This window comes from Perna viridis, chromosome 5 (assembly GCF_037379345.1).
Source record: "Perna viridis isolate PV_CMFRI_1.1 ecotype Kerala chromosome 5, ASM3737934v1, whole genome shotgun sequence".
In the NCBI taxonomy this organism is placed as follows: domain Eukaryota; kingdom Metazoa; phylum Mollusca; class Bivalvia; order Mytilida; family Mytilidae; genus Perna; species Perna viridis.
The window spans coordinates 30,685,158-30,706,132 of record NC_142449.1 but is presented as its reverse complement, the minus strand read 5'-3'; the positions used below and the strand labels follow the sequence as shown (position 1 = coordinate 30,706,132).

The 20,975-nt window shown below is 32.3% G+C and overlaps 1 protein-coding gene across 1 annotated transcript; it reads right to left on the bottom strand.

Annotated features, from left to right (window-relative positions):
• Window positions 1-1,123: 1,123 nt before the first annotated feature.
• On the bottom strand, window positions 1,124-19,684 carry LOC148617039 (histidine N-acetyltransferase-like). Its single transcript, XM_088584322.1, has 7 exons — window positions 18,165-19,684; window positions 10,628-11,816; window positions 9,262-9,321; window positions 6,311-6,454; window positions 4,711-4,889; window positions 4,046-4,270; window positions 1,124-3,543 (listed from the first exon to the last, which is right to left on the bottom strand). The coding sequence occupies exons 3-7, from the start codon at window positions 9,290-9,292 to the stop codon at window positions 2,971-2,973; spliced, it is 1,152 nt and encodes a 383-aa protein (XP_088440448.1). The 5' UTR covers window positions 9,293-9,321; window positions 10,628-11,816; window positions 18,165-19,684; the 3' UTR covers window positions 1,124-2,970.
• Between the last annotated feature and the right edge of the window lie 1,291 nt (window positions 19,685-20,975).

Sequence of the window (20,975 nt, the reverse complement as noted above, 5' to 3'; positions counted from 1 at the left end):
TTCCTCAAAAATTTCTTGATCCGGTGAGGATCATGAAGTGAGTGTTTTTCATGATTTACCACACACATTTTTTCAATAATTTTTTTTTCAAAGCCCCCCCCCCCCATCCCCCCCCATGAAACCGCCACTGATTTCAGGTTACAGACCACCAATTCAACCAATGAGCATTTTGAACGTACGCAAAAATAGTCCTACGCAGAAATTACCCCTGTTCCGCATAGTGCTGTGAAAAAAGTTCTCATCTCATTTAAAAAATTTAAACAGTTTCTGATAGGAAAAACATTTCTGTACATTTTATAGGTGCATTTTGCTTCTTGTGATGTGAAGCCTAATCTTCATAATGATTTCTAAATATACCCCTATCTTGTGAAAACACTGGGATTTCCCATGCTATTTATAGACACTTCACTTCCGGTGACCAGTACTGCACTGCAAGTCAGCTAACCCCACATGCCATTCTGAGGATTGTGAGCTGACATATGTAGAATCATGCTGATATATAGTCCTCTGCAGGTTAAAGTTAAGGTAAAGTCCAGAGAAACCATTGAATATTGTGAAATTAGCATAGAAGCCTATGGGAAGTGGAATTAGTGGTTTTTAGCCTTCAATGGTAAATGTAGTCCAGTTTAAAGGGGCGTGGTTTATTTGTTTACTGATCAAGTGCATGGTATAGGAAAATTTTGTATCCAAGAATAAAATCGACTGAATCTTTTATAACAGTTAAAATGGTTACATTGAATTATTTCTGTTTACATTATGAAAAGTTCTGTCCTTAACTGATTCATTTATGTTTCCTGATGAAAAAAAAAAAACGTTTTATCGACGCACATTAGTTTGTATTGTCTCTTGAGAAAACAGACGTCGATTTGTCATGAAACAGCAATAGTAATGGAAAGTCGAAGGGGTTGTTTATGTAACACTTAAAATTAAATATACATATCTTTAGAAATCTTAACCACAAATTGTGCATTTAAATTGCTTTTCAAGGCATCATGACAAATATGGAATGGTTTTATTGTCGTTTGTCCTTTTGTTAACAGTTTTATTTTTCAATTATATAACTTAGTTATAATGGCACTTGCTGAATATATAAATAACTGAACAATTTTATAACGTAATTTGTTTTTAAAGAAGTGCTAATAGATTTCTAAAAGGTTATCGAATATAGTGCAAATTTAAATTTGTACTGCAATTGTCATAAATCAAAATAGAAATTCTTTTTAACGGTTTGTAACTCGTACTTCTACAGTTGCCAAGTGTACCTTTATTTTTTTTTCAAATTTGCCTAGCAGCAACAATTAATCGCAGGATAAGCATTAGTTTACAGTTGTTGAATGGTTATGTTAATAATCATGCAAAATATGATACAGGGTTGGGAAGCCTTCATATTTTTATTTTTGATATTTTCTTCAAGATATTATAGCGAACAGAAAGTAACATGTAGCAATTCATATAACCTTTGTTCATATGCGATACAAATAATATAGAATGTACTGTAGAATTCCAAATTATAGGACATAACTCTGTAAATGACACTATAATGCAATAGCTATTATTTGATTTTCCATATTGCATATCTCCCAAGAGTAGATAGGTTGGAATGAATAATTATGCATTTCATCACATAGACCTGTAAAGCAACCTAATAACAAAAATAAAAAAAAAAAAAATATGTAGCCTTTTTTATGTGTATCACATATTATACAGAATTTGCATGATTCTTACCTAGAGTTCCGCTTAAATCATATTACCGAGGTTGAAGTCATCACTACAGAAGTTTTATGGTCGTCATCATGAACTCGTGGATCGTTATGGTGTATCCATCTGCACCATGAAAACTGATTTGTTTAACGGGTCATGGTTTTCCTTTCCTCGTTTGCCTACCCCGAACTTGACTTTTCACGAGCAACTCGGCGGGTGTTTCTAGAAAAGCAGAGGACGCTTACCCTACCGGTGCAGCTGGTCCATGCTCCCAGTTTTTAGTGCAGTCCGAGTTGCTCATTTGCTTTTGTTAGTTTGTATGTATTATTTTAGTTATTGTATGTTCTTTCTTGTGTATGTATGTTTTCCGTGTCTGGTCTTTGTCCCTGGATTGCATTCTTTTGATTACCGCTATAACCTTGGTTCCCTTGATTACTCTTTCTTATTAGTACACGATTGATTGATTGATTGTTTATTGTCTAACGGGTTCTTTCTTGATTGTCACACGTTTGAAAATGTAATGGTTCTGATTGTCCCACACAAAAATTAAAGTTCTGATCTCAGATCTATCGAAACTTTTATAAAGTAAGATAAATCATACATACATCTTCTATAGATATTAACATAGAAAAAAATGCAATTGTTTAAGTATCAGTGTGATAGTAACGGTATTGTTTTAAGGAATTTTTCATTCATGCCATGTTTTACAAAAATTGTCACTCTAAATAAGAATCATGCAAAATGTGATTCATGGTTGGAAAGCCTACATATTTTTATTTTGATATATTTTTTTAAATGTTACAGCTAACAGAAATTAACACGTGATTGTCTTTATAACACGTGCTCTTAGAAGATGGAAATTATATAGAATACACTGTAGATTTCAAAATTAAGGGAGATAACTCTGTTAATTACACTCAAATACAAAATAATCTATTGGATTTTCAATGTTGATTATCTCCTAAGAAAAGGCAGATTTGATTGAATAATTCCATTTTTTATAATATAGACCCATAAAACAACTTCATTACAAAAATAAAAATATGTAGCCGTTTTTGGGTATACATTTTTTTCAGATTTTGCATGATTCGTACAAAGACTCCACTTAAATTTATTTACCGCTCCCTGGAGATGTAAGTCTAACATGCAGATTTCGTTATCATTTTCAACACTCATCACTTATCACAGTATATAAAAGGGGTTTAAAGTTAATAAAAAAAAAAAAAAAAAAAAAAAAAAAAACATTCTTCTTTTAACGAATATCTATCTTCATAGTTTAGGCGATGTTTGTAACTTCCTCATTGACGGAATCGGATAACCAAATTCTCCAACAAGAGCGTCAGTGCGACCATAAACATCTGTAGGTGCGTATTTAAGACCAATATCAATCATGCGATTGCGAAGATGTTCATCGATATTGTCCGCTGTAACTTCCACAATAAAAATGTTTGTAGTCTCGTGTTTAAATGCTTGAAAATGTGCAAGTATTTGTGAAGGAAAACAGTCGTTTATTGTCCCATTCATGTGTAACTTGCAGTATATTTCTCCTGTATTAAGTTGATAATGAGTTCCGAATGTAAGTAATGTCATGTTGGGGTCTTCAATACATGACGCACATATCTTTGTTCTATTTGAACAAATAAGAGGTATGTTGGATTCCAATAGTTTGTAGGGTACTACATTTACAAGTATTCTTTTGTTTTTAAACACCAAAGGATACCGCCATTTATTATACATAAAATTTTGTAAATCAGATTTGTCAAAGACATGTATCTGATTTATTTGTCCCAAGTCTTCTAATTCATTAAACTGATCAATCCTTCCTTGGAAAGTTACAACTTTCTAAAATAAAACAAAATATCGCATGAATTTAATCCACTGTATCATTCTTCAGTATTGAAGTTTGCTGATTAGTAAAATTCAAAGAAGAGTTGGACGTGTACAAAATACAATAATACGAATCTATATTAATAATTTTCAAGTTGCTCATTTACTTTTATTACTTTATTAGTTCGGTTATTTAATGTTATTTGTTGTGTTTGTCTGTTTTCCATGTCTGGTATTTGTCCCTGGATTACATTCTTTTGATTTTCACTAGAATCTTAGTTCCCTTGACTACTCTTCCAGGACACTTTGTGCAGCATTAAAAACAAAGAACATTAAATAACCAAAATAATACATATAAAGTAACAACAGTAAATAAGCAACTTGAAAATTACTAATAGACGTATTTAGCAAGGCTTTTTACTTTATCTTGTACTTAAAGATAAAACCAAGATTACTATGATCAAACATAATTTATAAAGATCCACATGCATTATAGCTTTAGTGCAGTTATTCTCACCTGAACTGTCACAGTTGTGTAGAGATCTGTGGGTAAGAAGTCTCTCCGAGATTTGAGTTGGAGAAAAGCTACTGCAACGAATGTGCTAATGTGGCAATGGTTTTTCATGACAGAGTTGCACATTTTTTCGAATATACATTTTCCTCGATAAGTTTTGAGTATCTGAATGATCAGAAAACAACCAGTGTTTCCATTGTCAATAACCTTTAGACAAGTAAACCCAACCTGCTCCAAAAGTAACAAAAATAAAATTGGTGAAATACATATGTGGAATTGGTGAAATACATATGTGGAGTAAGTGGTAAACGGTCAACATGTTCATTGGTAATATTCTTATAAGTTTTTCTTTTTATTTTGCATTATACAGTAAACTGCACTCTTCTAGTTTCTTTTGTGTGTGTGTGTCTGTGTTATTTTATTTTTTATGATATGACCCTTTCTATAACAACATAATGATTTATTTTAACTCTTGCTGGTGATCTTTGTTTTATGTGTTTCTTTGAACTTTGTTATGTTACGGGTATTATTGTTGCTGAGTGATATATCCTTGAACCTTGCTCGTTATGTTTCGGTTAGTCTTGTTGCTGAGTGACATATCCTTGAACTTTGCTTGCTCTGTTTCGGTTTGTCTTATTGCTGAGTGACATATTTTTATTAGTACTTACAATTTTATTCTCTACTTCATACACATACGGGTAGCATGTCGGGTCTTCTAGCCATAACGGAAAATAATATGGGACTCGGTCACCTGCGTATTTTACATCATAGTGAATGTTCATGATGTCCTTAAAGTCATTCATCGTTGCATCTCTTACGAACTCGTTCGGTCCAAGAAATTTATCACCTAGAAATCATGTTGCTTCATAATTAAACAAAAAGGATACCATTTGTAAATGATTTTGATTGTTACAACCTGCATTATGTACATTGGTATACCGAATTCCCTAAAGTACAGGACATGGTTCAATCTGTTCAACCCCTCAAATTTTCGCAAATTAGTTAATTGGATTCCACATTGCAGAAAATATTGTACACACATGCCAGAGGTGTTTCAGTTTTAAAATGATTTATGGACAATTTGAGAAGAAATAAACTTTTTAGGAAAACCAGACTTCTACTATCTTAATACATCAAACGTGTATTGTTATCCTGGTCATTGAATGTCTACTTATACATTTCTGTTGACAAAATATAGCTACATTGTAAGTTTCAAGGAGGCATGCTAAATCCCCGATAGCACAAACATAGTATTTATAGAAATAGTTTTGATGACTCATCCATATAAAAATTTAATATCTAACTAGACTACATATAAGAACCATGCAAAACCTGATTCGTGGTTGGAAAGTCTACATATTTTTATGTTTTATTCTTTGTTTAAAATGTCATAGTAAACAGAAGGTATCATGTAGCTTTTCATTTAACTTTTTTTCATAGGAAATAAAAATTATATGGAATGCACTGTAGAATTAAAAAATTATGTAGATACCTCTGTAAATGATACTAAAATACAATAGAAACTGTTCGATTTTTAATATGGCTTATCTCCTAAAAGCAGATAGATTTGAATGAATAATTATATAGACCAATAAAGCAACTTGATAATAAACAAACAAATATGTAGCCTTTTTTTAGGTGTATCACATATTATAGAATTTGAGTGATTCCTACAGATACTGCAACTTAAATAACACTCACAAGAAGTGTTGACATAGACGCTTTAATGTCATAGACGTTTCAATATTCATAAAAACAGTGGTTAGGTCGACTAAAAAATGGGTTTATTCAACATTATTTAAGGATTTTAATGGAGTATATGTCTCATCGATGAATAAAATGTTTATAAACCTTAGTGTTTTAACTACAGCCATAGAAAGGCCTTTACTGGTCATGTAAATCGTTATGTATTACAATGTTTACTCTAAAAAGATGATCATGATTTGCGATACCTTGACTGACTGAATGTTTTTTTCCCTATACAAGAAGAAACAAATGCAAATGAAAGAAGAAAGGAACTAATGCTTTTCATATAGGATAAACTTGATAATTTTCTTCGAAAGAGAGGGTTATTGGGTGAAATAAATGTGTTTATCATTTGATTTTAACTAACCCCAAAAAATGTATATATGCATACATCTCTGCGTAAAAATTATCAGTAACTCGGCTGGTGCTATCCTTGAATTATGTTCCTGTTTTTCACTACTCTAATCCCGATTTACTGACTACCCTATTTAAATGACTTTAAAATTTGAATAATAAATTTACCATTTCCAGTTCCATACGTCCTTTGTTTAAGTTGAATATATTTTTCATTTGCCGTTGTCGATTGTACTAATTGTCTTGATCGGCAATGTCCACTAAACAGGTAACTACGGTGATCTGATGGAATTGTTCGTGAAAACATGTTTCCTTGAAAAGTAATACATACACAAATTTAAAGCAAATAAACGTAATGAATTACTGTCTGTATTTTAACTCAAAGATTGTTTTAAAAAATCAAAAATTCGTGCTGTTAAGATTTTGAATATTTTTTTCTAGTTTGTTTCCTTAAAATATATCTTTTTTTTCCAAGTACGCCTAGCTAGACATAAATATTAGTATAAAATTATCAAGTTTGTTGTAGTACATGTATGATTAAAAATAATTCAATCACTGCTAGTACAAAGTGAACAGGAGAAATCGTGAGTTATTATATAATAATTTAATTTCAGAAGTTACACGGTTTCTGAATGGATAAAACATTTCGTTGATCATCTTATAGACCACATGTCTATGACGTCATCAAATTTTGTTTATGATTTACTCGTTGAATTTTGGTAATTAAATTTAATTATAAGGAATGACTATTATATATTTTGTGTCTATCTGAAATAATTTCAATGCCCGTGATGCACATTTTAAATTAACTTGCTGCGCAAATTACTTATTGTGTACCACGTGATTTTTTTTCCTGCATTATGACCCCATCGTACGATTTTTACATACACATATTTTCAACATGATTTCCATCGCGTCGACGAAAAAAGTCGATTAAAGGTGGCGTAAAACAGTAATTACTCCTTTATTTAGTTTTCTACATCATATATTCAAAACAGCAATTTTAAAAGAATATGGTTATCAGTGGCACCTTTTTACTTCTAGTATTGACATTGAGACCCATATTATATTGTCGAGTGAGCGCCGCAATTTGAAATGTTAATCTCAGATATAGATGGCATCAAAGATAAAACAGAACGATAAATATAAAGCAGTTTGGGGTTGGGGTTATTAGGATTAAACACTGTTTTTTTTTTTTTCAGAATTTATGAATGTGTAAAATCGGACCATTCGCTCGCTCACAAACTTGATTTTCTTAAAAGAATGGCCCAATTTTACAAATCGATAGATTCTTGAAATACAGTGTTTAAACCTCTGTAACATACTTAATCATGTTTATCGAAACATAAATAAATTTCTGTTACTTGATTTAAATATTCGTGAAAGCAGTTGCTAATTAAATATTGTGCATAACAACAAAGAACAATAGCGTACCAGAATTGCTCTCGATGTCTTTAGTATGAATGTAATACGAGATAGGATTAAAACATGTTTTTCCAGAATTTATCGATGTGTAAAATCAGATTAAAACAATTAAAAGTCCGAAAAACTTTTATTTCAGGTATGTGAATGAATGGTTCGATTTTACATTTCCATAACCTAAAAAAAAATAAAGTCTTTAATCCCTAAATAACTGAAATATATATTTATATTTTTTTCTTGTAGACTCTTATTCAATGAAATTGACACCTAAAATTGATATTGCAAATGGCGGCATTTAACCGACAACTACTGATAACTGTATTATTTTAGACTCTACACGGCTCTATCATTTACCGAAGCGATGATAGCCATATTGATTACGATATGTACATGGAATTTACACTGTTGTGAGTCGTAAAAGATGAACAACCAATGAAAATGCACGAAAAAGGGTATATGCTAATTAGATTGGAATTATTAAACAATAATGTGCACTCCTGTATCTATTAGCAATGCCTGCGAAGCTATGCATACTAGTATTTTATGTTAGATTAAATACGTTGTTGATAGGTTTGCATTTGTAAATGTCCTGAGAGAAATGTTATTTCAATCGTTTGGAGGTACTGAAATTGATTTTTTGTTGAGTTGTCTCCCAAAGCTACTCAGGTTGTTCCCGCGCTATCACGAGCTATTCATTCAGCACGACAAAGTTTATACTCCGTGAAGTGTGGCTAATGGCATGTCGTGTGATTCCGAGGGACTTAAGTACCAGTCCACATAAAATTCAGATGCTGCCAATGATTCAAGGTGTAGAAAAACCGCCAAACACACGATGCTTTTTTAGTCTATATACATGTATGCTGTATTCATGTATGCTATATACATTGTATTCATATAACGATAATCATTTCTGCATTCAAGTCTGCACTTTGTAGAAAACCATACATTTATCTCCCACTAAAATCAACCAAATGAAACCAAATTAAGAACGATAACTCTTGCAAACTGCTAATTTCATGTACAATCTAAATTATTTATTTTATATCAAAAGCGCAACAACCAAATGAAAAAAAATAAGACTGGTATATGTGATCGATAACAGTTTCTGAACAAGATATAAAACTGAATTTGGTGGGTTTTTGACATGCATGAATTACCCTCTGTCTGATTGTTACATAGATTGCTGCTTAATAGTCCAACTTGGAAGAAATTTACAGATGTTCAAAAAGTTTTGCTGTCATTTGTACAATTTTTATATGACAAAAAATGAGTTGTTTACCATTAATGAAAACACTGTAAATGTAGTACAGAATTCGTGCTTGTAAACCTAGCTTTAGAGTGACCTTAAACTTAACATCATTCTGCGTGGATTACTAGAGAATTGAGTGATAAACCTCAAGTCGAATCGTTGATTAAGACGACTTGCGCATTTCTCATGATATTTTTTTTTAAAGTTACAATGCCTATGTGCAGAGTATTGGATTGCCATAGATCACCACTACAAATTGATAATATTTCAGGCCAGGTTTTTTAACGAATGTTGTACTGGAGTTAATGTTTTCACAATTGACTGGGTTGGGATAAATGAGCTGTTTTTACCGCCTATATTTTTAATTGCACGTGTATTAAAGTATATGAGACAATGCAACGATGTAGGAATGTTGGTCGTCCCATGTTGGCAATCTGCTACTCTCTACCTATGTTGTCACCTCCAGGTGTTGGGTTCATTAATCAGGTCACTAATTACGTGTATTTGCCTACGAGGAAATAAAATATACGTCAGGTAAAAAATTGAATTCTATTTTTTTGGTAATACTGATCTTAATTTAAGAATGTTCGATTTGCGTCTCGATTTTAGTCTCTACTTTATGTTTTGTCGCATATGGTCTTTTAATGCCCTAACCAGGGTTATACGCCCAGTCAATATTTTTTTGATAGATTACTATCTATCATTTGTTTAATTTGATATTTTGATATGATTTTTATATTTGAAATAAATTTGAATAAATGAAAAGATTCGCACGTGCTTCGGAATAAGGATAAACCTATTACTTCAACGAGATTTACAGATATTTTCGTAAATATTTGTAAGGTTTTCGTTCCTAACCTAAAGAAGTTAGGTCTACGGTCAGGTAATGCGACTAAATCTGCAAATGTCAGGATTTGAGACAGGTTGTTTAAATGATATGGTCGTTGGAGGAAAGAGTAATCAAGGGTACCAAGGTTATAGCGGTAATCAAAAGAATTTAATCCAGGGACAAAGACCAGACATGGAAAACAGACATACACAGCAAAGACCAGAAAGTAACAAAAATCATACATACAAAGTAACAAAAGTAAATGAGCAACTCGGATTCCACTCGGAGCGAGACAACTTAAGACGCGTATTTGAAAGACAAACTTAGCGATTAGGTGTCCGTATCTGCTAGTATGGGATTTGAGGATTTATATGATATAACAAGAATAGTTATATGTCAAAGAAACAACAACCCCACTGGGTTGAAAATGTCAGCCTGAGAAAACCCAACGGTCTTCAAAGAACCACGAGGAAATCCCCATACCACAGAGCAGGCAACAACTAGCCCTAAAACATCATTATACACAGGTACAGAGAAAGAATCGCCCTATATACTCATGTAACATAAACAAAATAAACTTAAGGTAAAAACAAAACAAGACATTAACATGAATTTTTTTATAGGCAAGACAAATATCGTGTTCTTACTTTTTCTCCGTTCTTTCTTTCAGTACATGTATTTGCCGTATCCAAATTGATACTGTGTTGAGGTACTTATTTACTAGCCCAGTTTAGATAAGTTGTATAAGACAAACATCTATATAATGTTATTTAGGTGTTCGTACGTAGCTATGGGAGGATGCGTACCAACAGAACGAACTCTCAATCCTAGGTCCGCCTCCTTAAACTATTACAGATAAAGACGACAAATAAAACAGGGTATATTGAAAACAGCTATTTGACAAATAAAACAAAATAGCAATTCCCTGTGTACATAATGAGATAATTAATTTATAAACAATGAATCCTAACCTGACTAAACTTACTGTATTGTGAGAATGTATATTAAAATGTGAATACACATAGTATCAGTCATGCACAATTACAACACAATATATACTGATCATCATAAAACATGCACGACATGCTCATCTTTCCAGACCAAGTTTATCATCTAAAAATGATACGCCGTCAAATTTGCTACAATTAAGATCCTACTTGCCATTTAGATTATTGTAAAGGAAACTCTGGACGATCTACTCGACGAAATCAGTGAAAATGGAAGCTTGTGACTAGACTAAATCTTAAAAACCGTCATAATTCTCGTTTTATATCAATTTAATTTTTACCTGTAGCAACACAGCTTCAATACATGTGTATGGAGATTTCAATTCAGAACTCGACCGAAACTACGTAGACTGTTTGTACTTTGCAAGACTACATATATTAAAGCAATAACAAAAAATATGCATCTTAGTATGGAGTTTTATTGCTAAAACAGTTTTAAAATGATCATCATCATGAACTCGTGACCCGTTATGGTGTATTTTGTTTCTATGTACGTACTCTTTGTAATTTCGTGGTCTTTGTTGTGCGTGTGTATTTTTGTCAGGTCGTTAGTATTTGATCACATTTCTTTTTTTTTTATCATTGTTTGCTTACTGATTTCCTTGCTTTATGACGGTAAACAAATCACTAACCATTTGTGAAAAAAACGCTCCCCTTATTTTACAAATATATCAATACGATATCATTACACACACATTTATTGTACAATCCAGCAGGTTTCACAAAGTGCTGGTCTGCTTTTGATGTTCGGTATATATTCAAAACTGTAAACGTCACACAACACTCTTTTTACTGGTACAGTTTTCATGTTTTAAATATCTTGACGTCCTTTGTCATTGAACTGATTGTTATTTGTGTCAAGGACTTTACTGTGATATCAATCTATGCAACCTGTATATCGTAAAATAGTTGTTGTTTGGTTTAGATACTATATTTGTCAGTAATAAGAATTAATTGTGGATCATTTAAGATGGATTTCTTTGGATTCATCGTTTATAATTACATCATTATGTACACAAGGAATTGCTATTTTTGTTTTATTTGTCAAATAGCTGTTTTCAATATACCCTGTTTTATTTGTCGTCTTTATCTGTAATAGTTCAAAGAGGCAGAACTAAGATTGAGAACTCTGTTGGTACACATCCTCCCATAGCTACGGACGAACACCTAAATAATGAATGTACAAAATGAATGGCTTAAGCTATAAAATATGTGATTCATATACATCAATTTAACTAAATACAATCGTCTTAAATACAAGATATTTACAATAGGCATCTATCAGCACAAAATGCCACTATGCACCTATTGACGTTATAAGAACAATATCATTTAAAATAAATTATCAAATAATACCTACAGTATACATTAAGCAGGATGACATCTTTAAATTGTTCAACAAAGTAACATGTAGATTTGTTTCCAATATAAACAGTAATATGTTTGTATGATTATGCGACAATTTATGACTGTAAATGTTTTAATATTTGTATGTTGTGTTTTCAATCACTAGTACTGCGGCAATGTTTTACTCAAAAACATATCGCAAAACAGCACTATTCAAGGCATAGTTATTTACAATGAATTTGAAATGTGATATTTTATTTCCAGCATTACGTAAAAATGGAATATTTCAGTGAAATTATTGTTAATATATCAGTTTGATGCAATGATACACCTTTATGATGTTTTGAGTTATTATGTTTCTTCAAACCATAACAATCAGTATTTTTCCCCACATTCGTTGCAGTTATATGGCATTGTTATGGTGCAGGTTCTTCGGCACCTGCTGTCTGCACTATGCCATATTGAGCTGTAGTGATGTAATTTACATTTTTACGTCTTGTTCATTTGGGGCTTGTCCCGGATGAAGAAGGGCCACTATCACCTCCATCTAATATTACTCCTGCGATTTCCATACCATAAAATATAGGACCCATCATTTAAACAACTGCTAGTTATGTAGACATGCATATTGTATCTTTTAAAAGATATCTGTATTGTGTTTTCCTGATTTTCTGGTATCAACTAGAATTCAGATGTCACATTCAAATTTGAGTTTACTAGCGACACGTTATTTGTTTACCAAATCCGATTGGAGGGTGGCAAATATTAAAACACAATACAGTTATTTCAATTCTAATACAACTACACGTGTATCAAATGTTCAGTATAATCAATATATATATATATAATAGAGTAACCAAGGGAACCAAGATTCAAGAGGAAATCAAAAGAATGGAACCCAGGGACAAATACCAGACAGGGAAAACAGACTTACACAAAAAGAACATAAAGTTACCAAAATAATACATACAAAGTAACAAAAATAAATGAGCAATTCGGACTCAACTGGGAGCATGGACCAGGTGCACCGGGAGGGTAAGAGTCCTCTGCTTTTCAAGATACAACAACCGAATTGTTCAAGTCAAGTCCGTGATAGACGAAAGAGGAAAACAAATTATGACAGTTGAACAAATCAATTTTCATGGTGCAAGAAAAAGTAAATTTTAATGAACAAAATATTTGTTGAAAAACAAGTTCTGAAAAAACTTTACCTGCCCTTAATATACTACTAGTATATCATTTATACCGAATATCATTTTTTTTCGTGGATCTAATTGTCGCTTTGTCCGCGGTTTCATAAATTGACCCAGTGAAAATATCTAAAAAAATAAGGAGAAACTAATCATTAAAAGCAATCTATAACGAAATCGATGGTCAAACTCCCTCGGGGCTTTGTCCTTATAAAGCACATTTTCATAGGTCAGTTGCAGATAAGATTACATTGTCACCCTAATTAAGTTCCAATTATTGACTTATTAAAAGTGTGATATTTAATCCGTCAGCTTCGGTAGATATAAGATTATAAAAAAACTTACACTGAACGTGTCTTTCCCACCCAGAATAGGGTCTTGCATTGGGCAAATTTCTCCACTATCAACTATCCAAAAGTCGTTTTTATTTATTTATTTTTTCAGTTGAATTAAATCAAAAGATCATGTTACCGATTACTTGAAATGTCCCCGAGAAGTTCCTCAAAGGTCACTGTTTGATTTAACATGAGTCCGATCGATTTGATTTTTCTGGAAATCATGTAATAAAGTTATGACTTTTATATGTACAGTTCATTTTCACGTATTTTTTTTCTTTTTCCTTAAAGCTGCATTAGCTCTCATTTTCATAAATTTTGGTTTCTGTTGAAATATACCTTAACTTTGAATTATGTCTACTAAATTGTACTTTTTCTGCATGACTTCATTTGATATTCAAAAATAAAATGCATTAAATGCATGAAATAGGTATCTATATATTTTTTTGTCTTGCAAGACAAAAATCGACCTAGATAAATCCGTATGCATGTGACTTCCTGTGACCTTAACCCGCACATGTGCTGTAAGGGTCGCTTCTTTAATAACAAATGTGATTGCAAAGAGGAAGTGTTTATTCAGCGGTAAGGAAGACCGACGGACTCATGCCGTAAAAGAAAAAAATTCGAATATAACCCAACCATCCTTTTGAAATTTACCTATTGTAACACAATATGGTTCAAATATGGTCATTATTTATTTGAAAACTAATCAAGAAGTAGATAAAATGAAATGTAATCAAGACACGTGCTTACCTGTGTATCCCTAATTGTTATTTTTTACAATGGTTAAAGTATTTTTAACCCAGGTGAATGTCCTGTCGGCAATCTTAGGAAGTAATGGCAAAAATAATTAGATCAGAGCTATCGATCTTCTCTTATTTAAAAAAAACATTGTTTTCACAATATTCTGTAGGTAATATCGACATTTATTGCTTCAATTGCAGTACTACTAACTTCTTTAATTGAATCAGCAAAATTCAGTAGATTCAAAACTGAACAAATTTTGCAGCTAATGAAGCTTTAAAAACAAAAATTAAAACAAAGAGAATAATTTATCCATCTCAAACCTTAAAAAGTTCTACGCAAAAATTTTTGCGATATATGGTATATGACAAAGAAGAGAAGATATAAACATTTTCAAGACCTTACGTACGGGTTCATATTAAATTCAGACACTGCCAATAGCATGAATAATAAAATAGTGTTTTATGGTGAAGAAAAACCCATCGAACAAATGATGCTTTCTTAGTCTACATATGCTATATTTTTACGTAAATGTAGCAATTGTCTTTTCCATATTCAGATCTTTAGTTTTAAGAAAAGCTTATATTTATCTCCCACTAAAGAAAACTATTGCTAAGTGCCTTTCATGTACGAATAAAGTATTTTTTCATGTTAGAAGCGCAACGACCATATAAAAACTAAGACTGGTTATGTGCGATGAGTAACTGTTTCCGAACAGGATATAGAATTGAGGTCAGTTGGTTTTTAACATGCATGAATCACCTCCTGTCCGATTTTTTATAAGGGATGCTGATTAAAAACAACTCGCATGTATTCATTTAAATATCTTTATGAGATAACTTTAAAACTGTAATATTGCTTGAAAAAATAATTATGGGAACATTTCTAAAACCACTCGATCAATGGTAGTAGTTCAATGCCCTGCTCTATGATAAATGATAAAGTCCTGGTAACCGAATATAACCCTGGTTCTCTAGAGACCTTATAAACCTGTCATTGCCATTGACATATTTTCTGTGGTCTAGAGCAAATGTATGCTTAAGAGGTAAAGGTAAAACATGTATTTCAATGAAACTTAATGTATATCAATACTTTACTTTGTATTAATTGCTTGTTTTCTTACTGATAAAAATATCGACAAAATTAATCCATCTTCAACAAACAGAGCCATTATGTACAACAAAAAATGCCGTTCGCTTGTTTGTTTGTTTGTTTGTGTGTTTTTTTTATTAACTAAATGTGGATACACATTAGCAGTCGCGTATTATGACGAAGTATGAGCTGGTGCATTATTGACCTGTCGATGAATAAATGAGATCTCGATTACTCAGTTTTAGATCTGTTTTCTGTAAATAAATTGTTTGCAAAAAAGCTGCTAAATGTGTGTATTTGGTATATGTAATTAACAAGTTTAATATCAGTGGGTTGTCCCCTCAAAAATAAAAAAAAAAACATAAGTATGTTCAACATGAAACTAATTGTCACAAAAAACTGGTTTGAAAACCTTGCTTGACAATACAGATTGCTTGAACTACTTATAAGCGGAGAAAAATATTCAGCTCATTCATTACATATATTATGTAGCAGTTTTTCAAAAAATCAGACAGAAGGTGATTCATGCATGTCATAACCCACCGAATTCAATTTTATTTTTTGTTCCAAAACAGTTACTGATCACATAACTAGTCTTCGTTTATCATTTGACTGTGTGTTGATCTGCAATATGTACCACCAAACCGCTTTCAAAACTTTTAACTTCTATACTCACAACTGTCAAAGAGGGTCTGCAGTCCTACCACAACACTTGTTACTCCCGTAGTGGTATTAATTCAATATGGATCCTGAAAAATTCTAAAGATCTTTGGGCGACAATCAGTTCAAGACTATTATCTGAATATAATAGCATTAAAACTATGATTTTTCGACACTGTATACATCTATTCCCTATTCTCATTTAAAATCCCGACTTAAAAACATTGTACGTTGTCTTTTTTTCAAATAAGATGGTACACCTAGATACAAATATATAGTTCTTGGAAAAGATTCCTCATACTTTGTAAAAAATAATTTCAAATCATCTTCCAAATATACAGAGGAATATGTTTACAAAATGCAGGAATTTTTAATCGACAACATATTTGTCCAGTGTGGTGGACATGTTATTCAACACACGGTTGGCATTCCAATAGAAACAAATTGTCCTCCTTTAATTGCTGACCTATTACTTCCTACTCATACGTTATGCCCAAGCTTGCCGAAACTACGCATACTTTTTGTATCGCGCTAGAACTCTAACAAATAGGCTTCTGGAACAGGGTTATGTTGCTACAAGATTGGTCATCACTTCAGAAGTTTTATGGTCGTCATCATGAACTCGTGGATCGTTATGGTGTTTCCATCTTCACCATGAAAACTGATTTATTCAACGGGTCATAGTTTTCCTTTCCTCGTTTGTCTACCCCGGACGTGACATTTTATGAGCAACTCGGTGGGTGTTTCTAGAAAAGCAGAGGACGCTTACCTGACCGGTGCACCTGGTCCATGCTTCCAGTTTTTAGTGGAGTCTGAGTTGCTCTTTTGCTTTTGTTACTTTGTATGTATGATTTTAGTTGCTTTATGTTCTTTGTTGTGTATGTCTGTTTTCCATATCTGGTTTTTGTCCCTGGATTACATTCTTTTGATTACCGCTATAACCTTGGTTCCCTTGATTACTCTTGCTCTCTTAAGATAAAAAAAATATATATACTGTACATGAAATTGGCACTTTGCAATAGTTATCGTTCTTGATTTTGTTTGAATTGGTATATTTAAGTGGGAGATGAATGTATGATTTTCTAAAGAGTGCTGATCTGAATGCATTAATGATTATTGTTATGTGAAAATATTACATGTATAGATTGAAAAAGCATCGTTTGTTTGGTGTGTTTTTTTTTCTCCGCCATGAATACCTTTACCATTGACAGTGTATGAATTTTATGTGGACTGGTACTTAATGCCTATGGGACAACTGATTAAGGCGTAGTTAATCTTAGTAGATGGTCTTAATAGTTGCTATATACAACTCGCAAGAAGTGTAATATATACACACATCAATTCTCTTGCTCGTACGACCGTTTATTCACTAACAAATCTTAGGCTCATTTTCCTAGTCTATTATTACAATGGTTTTTAATTTGGTGTGTAGTTTTACGATGTGTTATATTTAATAAATATTTCTTTTCTCTAAAATTTCATTCAGTTTCTTTTTTATAATCTTGATAGACTTTGAAACAAATCAAGTTCGTGTCGCTGGTATTTTTTTGATTTGAGAAGGCGGCATCCACGTTCATGCGGCACCTAGCTGAGGAAGTCCAATTATTCAAGTATTCTAACATCAGTGTATGCATAAGACCAAATAAGGTCAAGAGAACAATGATAAAGGATATTAGAACAACCTCCGGAAAATAAACAAACTCAAACCTAAAATAGAATATCAACAATATTAAGAAGTAAACTTGCAGATAACTTTATCAAAGGGGAAATGAGAAACGTTAGTTTGTGACTTTGGTAAGCTTGACTGTGTTAGATGTTATATATAGCCATAATGTCCCTACAAAATTGAACATTTTTACTGCTTCAATAATGCAGATTTAAAAATTTTTCAACTATCCATTCAGAGTTAAATAAAATAAAACTTTGTTTAGCTAGATCGAATCAATAACATGTACAGTTACATTTCTTCCTGAAAGTAGTAGGGGCGTAAACCCTGTTTATGACCTGAAAATATCAACTCCATAACGTGAAAATTGTTCGGACCATAGTAATTGATGTAAGTGTATTCATTGTATTGACGTCATCTTGGTGTTACACGTATATGGATGTCATTAATATGTATATGCACTGAAACACGAATGACTCACCTTCATTCTGCCGGCGGACAGTGAGAAACTTTGTTATGGGGTATGCACTAAGGAAATTATTGTTTGAATATCTTACGCAGACACACAGCATGTATAAACAACGTCTCGCATATTCCCGTTGGTTGAATGATATGTGATATAAAAACATGCAAGTGCATTACCAACAGTCAAATCAAAATAAAGATAGCTACGTCCCTCGTAGGCATAGCTTTTAAGCTTAAAACAAAACACTATTACATGCAAGTTGTTTAATTTGTTGTTTATACACATTCAGTATGAAATCTAGAAAAAAACGTCATGATGTCGCCAGAATCCGCGGTGTTGCCAAAACCTGTTAAATAGTCAAACCTTCTGTTTAGATTCTTTCTTCAAGGTAACAATTAATAGTCATTATCTTTTCGTTGTACCCTGGAAAGGTTGATCTTTCACTTCTGGGTAACAGCTGACATATGATTATATTCTTAATTTCCAGCCATGGTGACAAAATAAAGCCAGAGAATAAATGTCAGCAGCTAATTGGAATGCAGTATTTCTAATATTTGCAGCGTCTTTACCTCCAATTTGAATAAACAATATGTCTGGAACAGATCAAAAGGATAGAAGTGACGAATCCGGGAAATGGAACTGTCTCCTTACAATTAAACCGCCTTGTGCGCGACAGGAAATAACAAATTCATCAAAGTATAAACCTAAATTGTAATAATTGTCATACGAATTCAAAAATCTATTCAAACGCCGTATAAAACTGTGTCCAAATAGCATCACATCTCGCTGGGTCATGGTTATACATTGTTTACATCCGGTAATAACCAGAGCGCCGTCTTGTGGCAGAAATGTCAAGAACTAGGTCAAATAAATCGTGTCACATCATTGCACAATATGAAGATGTGACTATCAGCTTTTGTGCTCTCTATTAGAGTTCCATATGAATAACACTACAGTTTGTTTCTCGTACACAAAATTATGAATTAATAAGAATACATCTAACACTATTAAATAGCGTTTGAGGTAAAGATATAAAACTTAGAAGCCGTTAAGTCACAATCGAACACAGAGTCCAGTATATTTATATTGTAACACAAAAATTCTGAACTATCGTTAAGTCATAATGTCCAAAAAACATTAAAACACAGTCTCAAACTTATTACGGCTCCATAACCCACGGCAAAGCACAATGCAAAATAAATAAATTGATTTTTACCAAAACAAATCTAGAGTTGTTGTTGGTAAAATTCCCCACTGATAATGCTATGAAGTACGTAAATGAATACTTTAATCTGATTGGTTGATACTAGTAGTGAGGGGACCAGTCTAATTTTAGAAATGTTCACAGTAAGCCTTACTGTACCACCAAAAATCTTACACCCATTTAAAAATCAACGTGAAAACTAAATAATACTCATAGCCGACATAAATTAATTTAGGCCCCTAAATTCCAGTTTTGAGGAAATTAACAGCCCTTAATGTCCTTTCTCTTTAATAAATAATGGAAAAACTTCCAATGCCCTTGAAACAAACGTAAATTAACATCTAATAGTCACTGGGTGGAGTACATTTTCATTTTTTCACTTAAAAAACAGTTGTTTTTTTTTATTTTCAAAAAATGCCCCAAATCACGTAAACTTAGTCCTACTTATTTCTCATTACATCAATTTGTTTAAACAACCCTTTCACATATGAAACCAAAGTGCCAATGATCGTCAGTCTCCAAATAACCATTACAAGTAGTATCACCGTGCTGAAATTGATTTGAAACCTTCGAATTTAATATAAAAATACACAAACAAGCGTCTGAAGTACTATTTGGACTTTCAGTTGGTTCGTTCACAAACCAGTTTAATGCTTTAGACGGGATTTCGGTGTTATCGCTGAATACCCAGGTGCCGTTTAAACGATATCCGTCAATATAGTATACCCTCATCCAAGGAGATTCTGAAATATAATTATGAAACAAAAGGCGTAATAAAGATAAAGTTAAAAATAATTAATGCGTAGTATTATACTTCTCTACCTAAGAGTTTTAATTTTGGAACAACTTACTTCAGTGGTAACATGCATGAAAAGCTGTTTTAGTAAAAATAAACGATATAAACTAACGCATTCAATATTGATATCGGATTTTGACTGATTTTTTTTTCATTTGTTTTCAATTTTACATTTTAAATAGATCAATATCGATTTCAAAAGAAATCTAGCTACTACCATATTAATTGATTTGAACAGCTCTCATGGTAGTAATATTATACAAAGTAATCTTTTTTACTGTCACAGAATTCCAGTGATAAACCTTAATTTTATACGATAGATTCAAGTTTTGCTTCCTTACCTGTTAGGTTGAACAGATATTGGGAGGCAACAAGATATTTGCTTTGACTATCCAACCTAATTAGCCTTCCTGCTTCAGATTCACAATAAGCCATGGATTGACTTCTTGTCAAATTGAAATTGTTCACTTTGACGCATAAATCATATCGTAGCTGATGGTATTCTCTGATTTCACAAACGCCTAAAAATATTTATTTTCACAAGAAAGATATATTACATGTAATGGAACAATTGTTGTATGGGAGTGGCTGCCTGGAAACAAAATCTGACGAAACGAGAAAAGAAAACACGTGTAAGTTAGGACAATTAAGAATTAATCCGGAGATTTTTTTCCCAATACAAATATACCGAAATAAATTTGTTATCCTAATAACGCCACCAAAAACAGTGTTAATTGTACCTTATCCTCAACAAATTTGTTTTTGTTTTTTTTTTTTTTTTTGTTTTGTTTTGTTTTGTTTGTTTGCACGATTAAACAATCACATC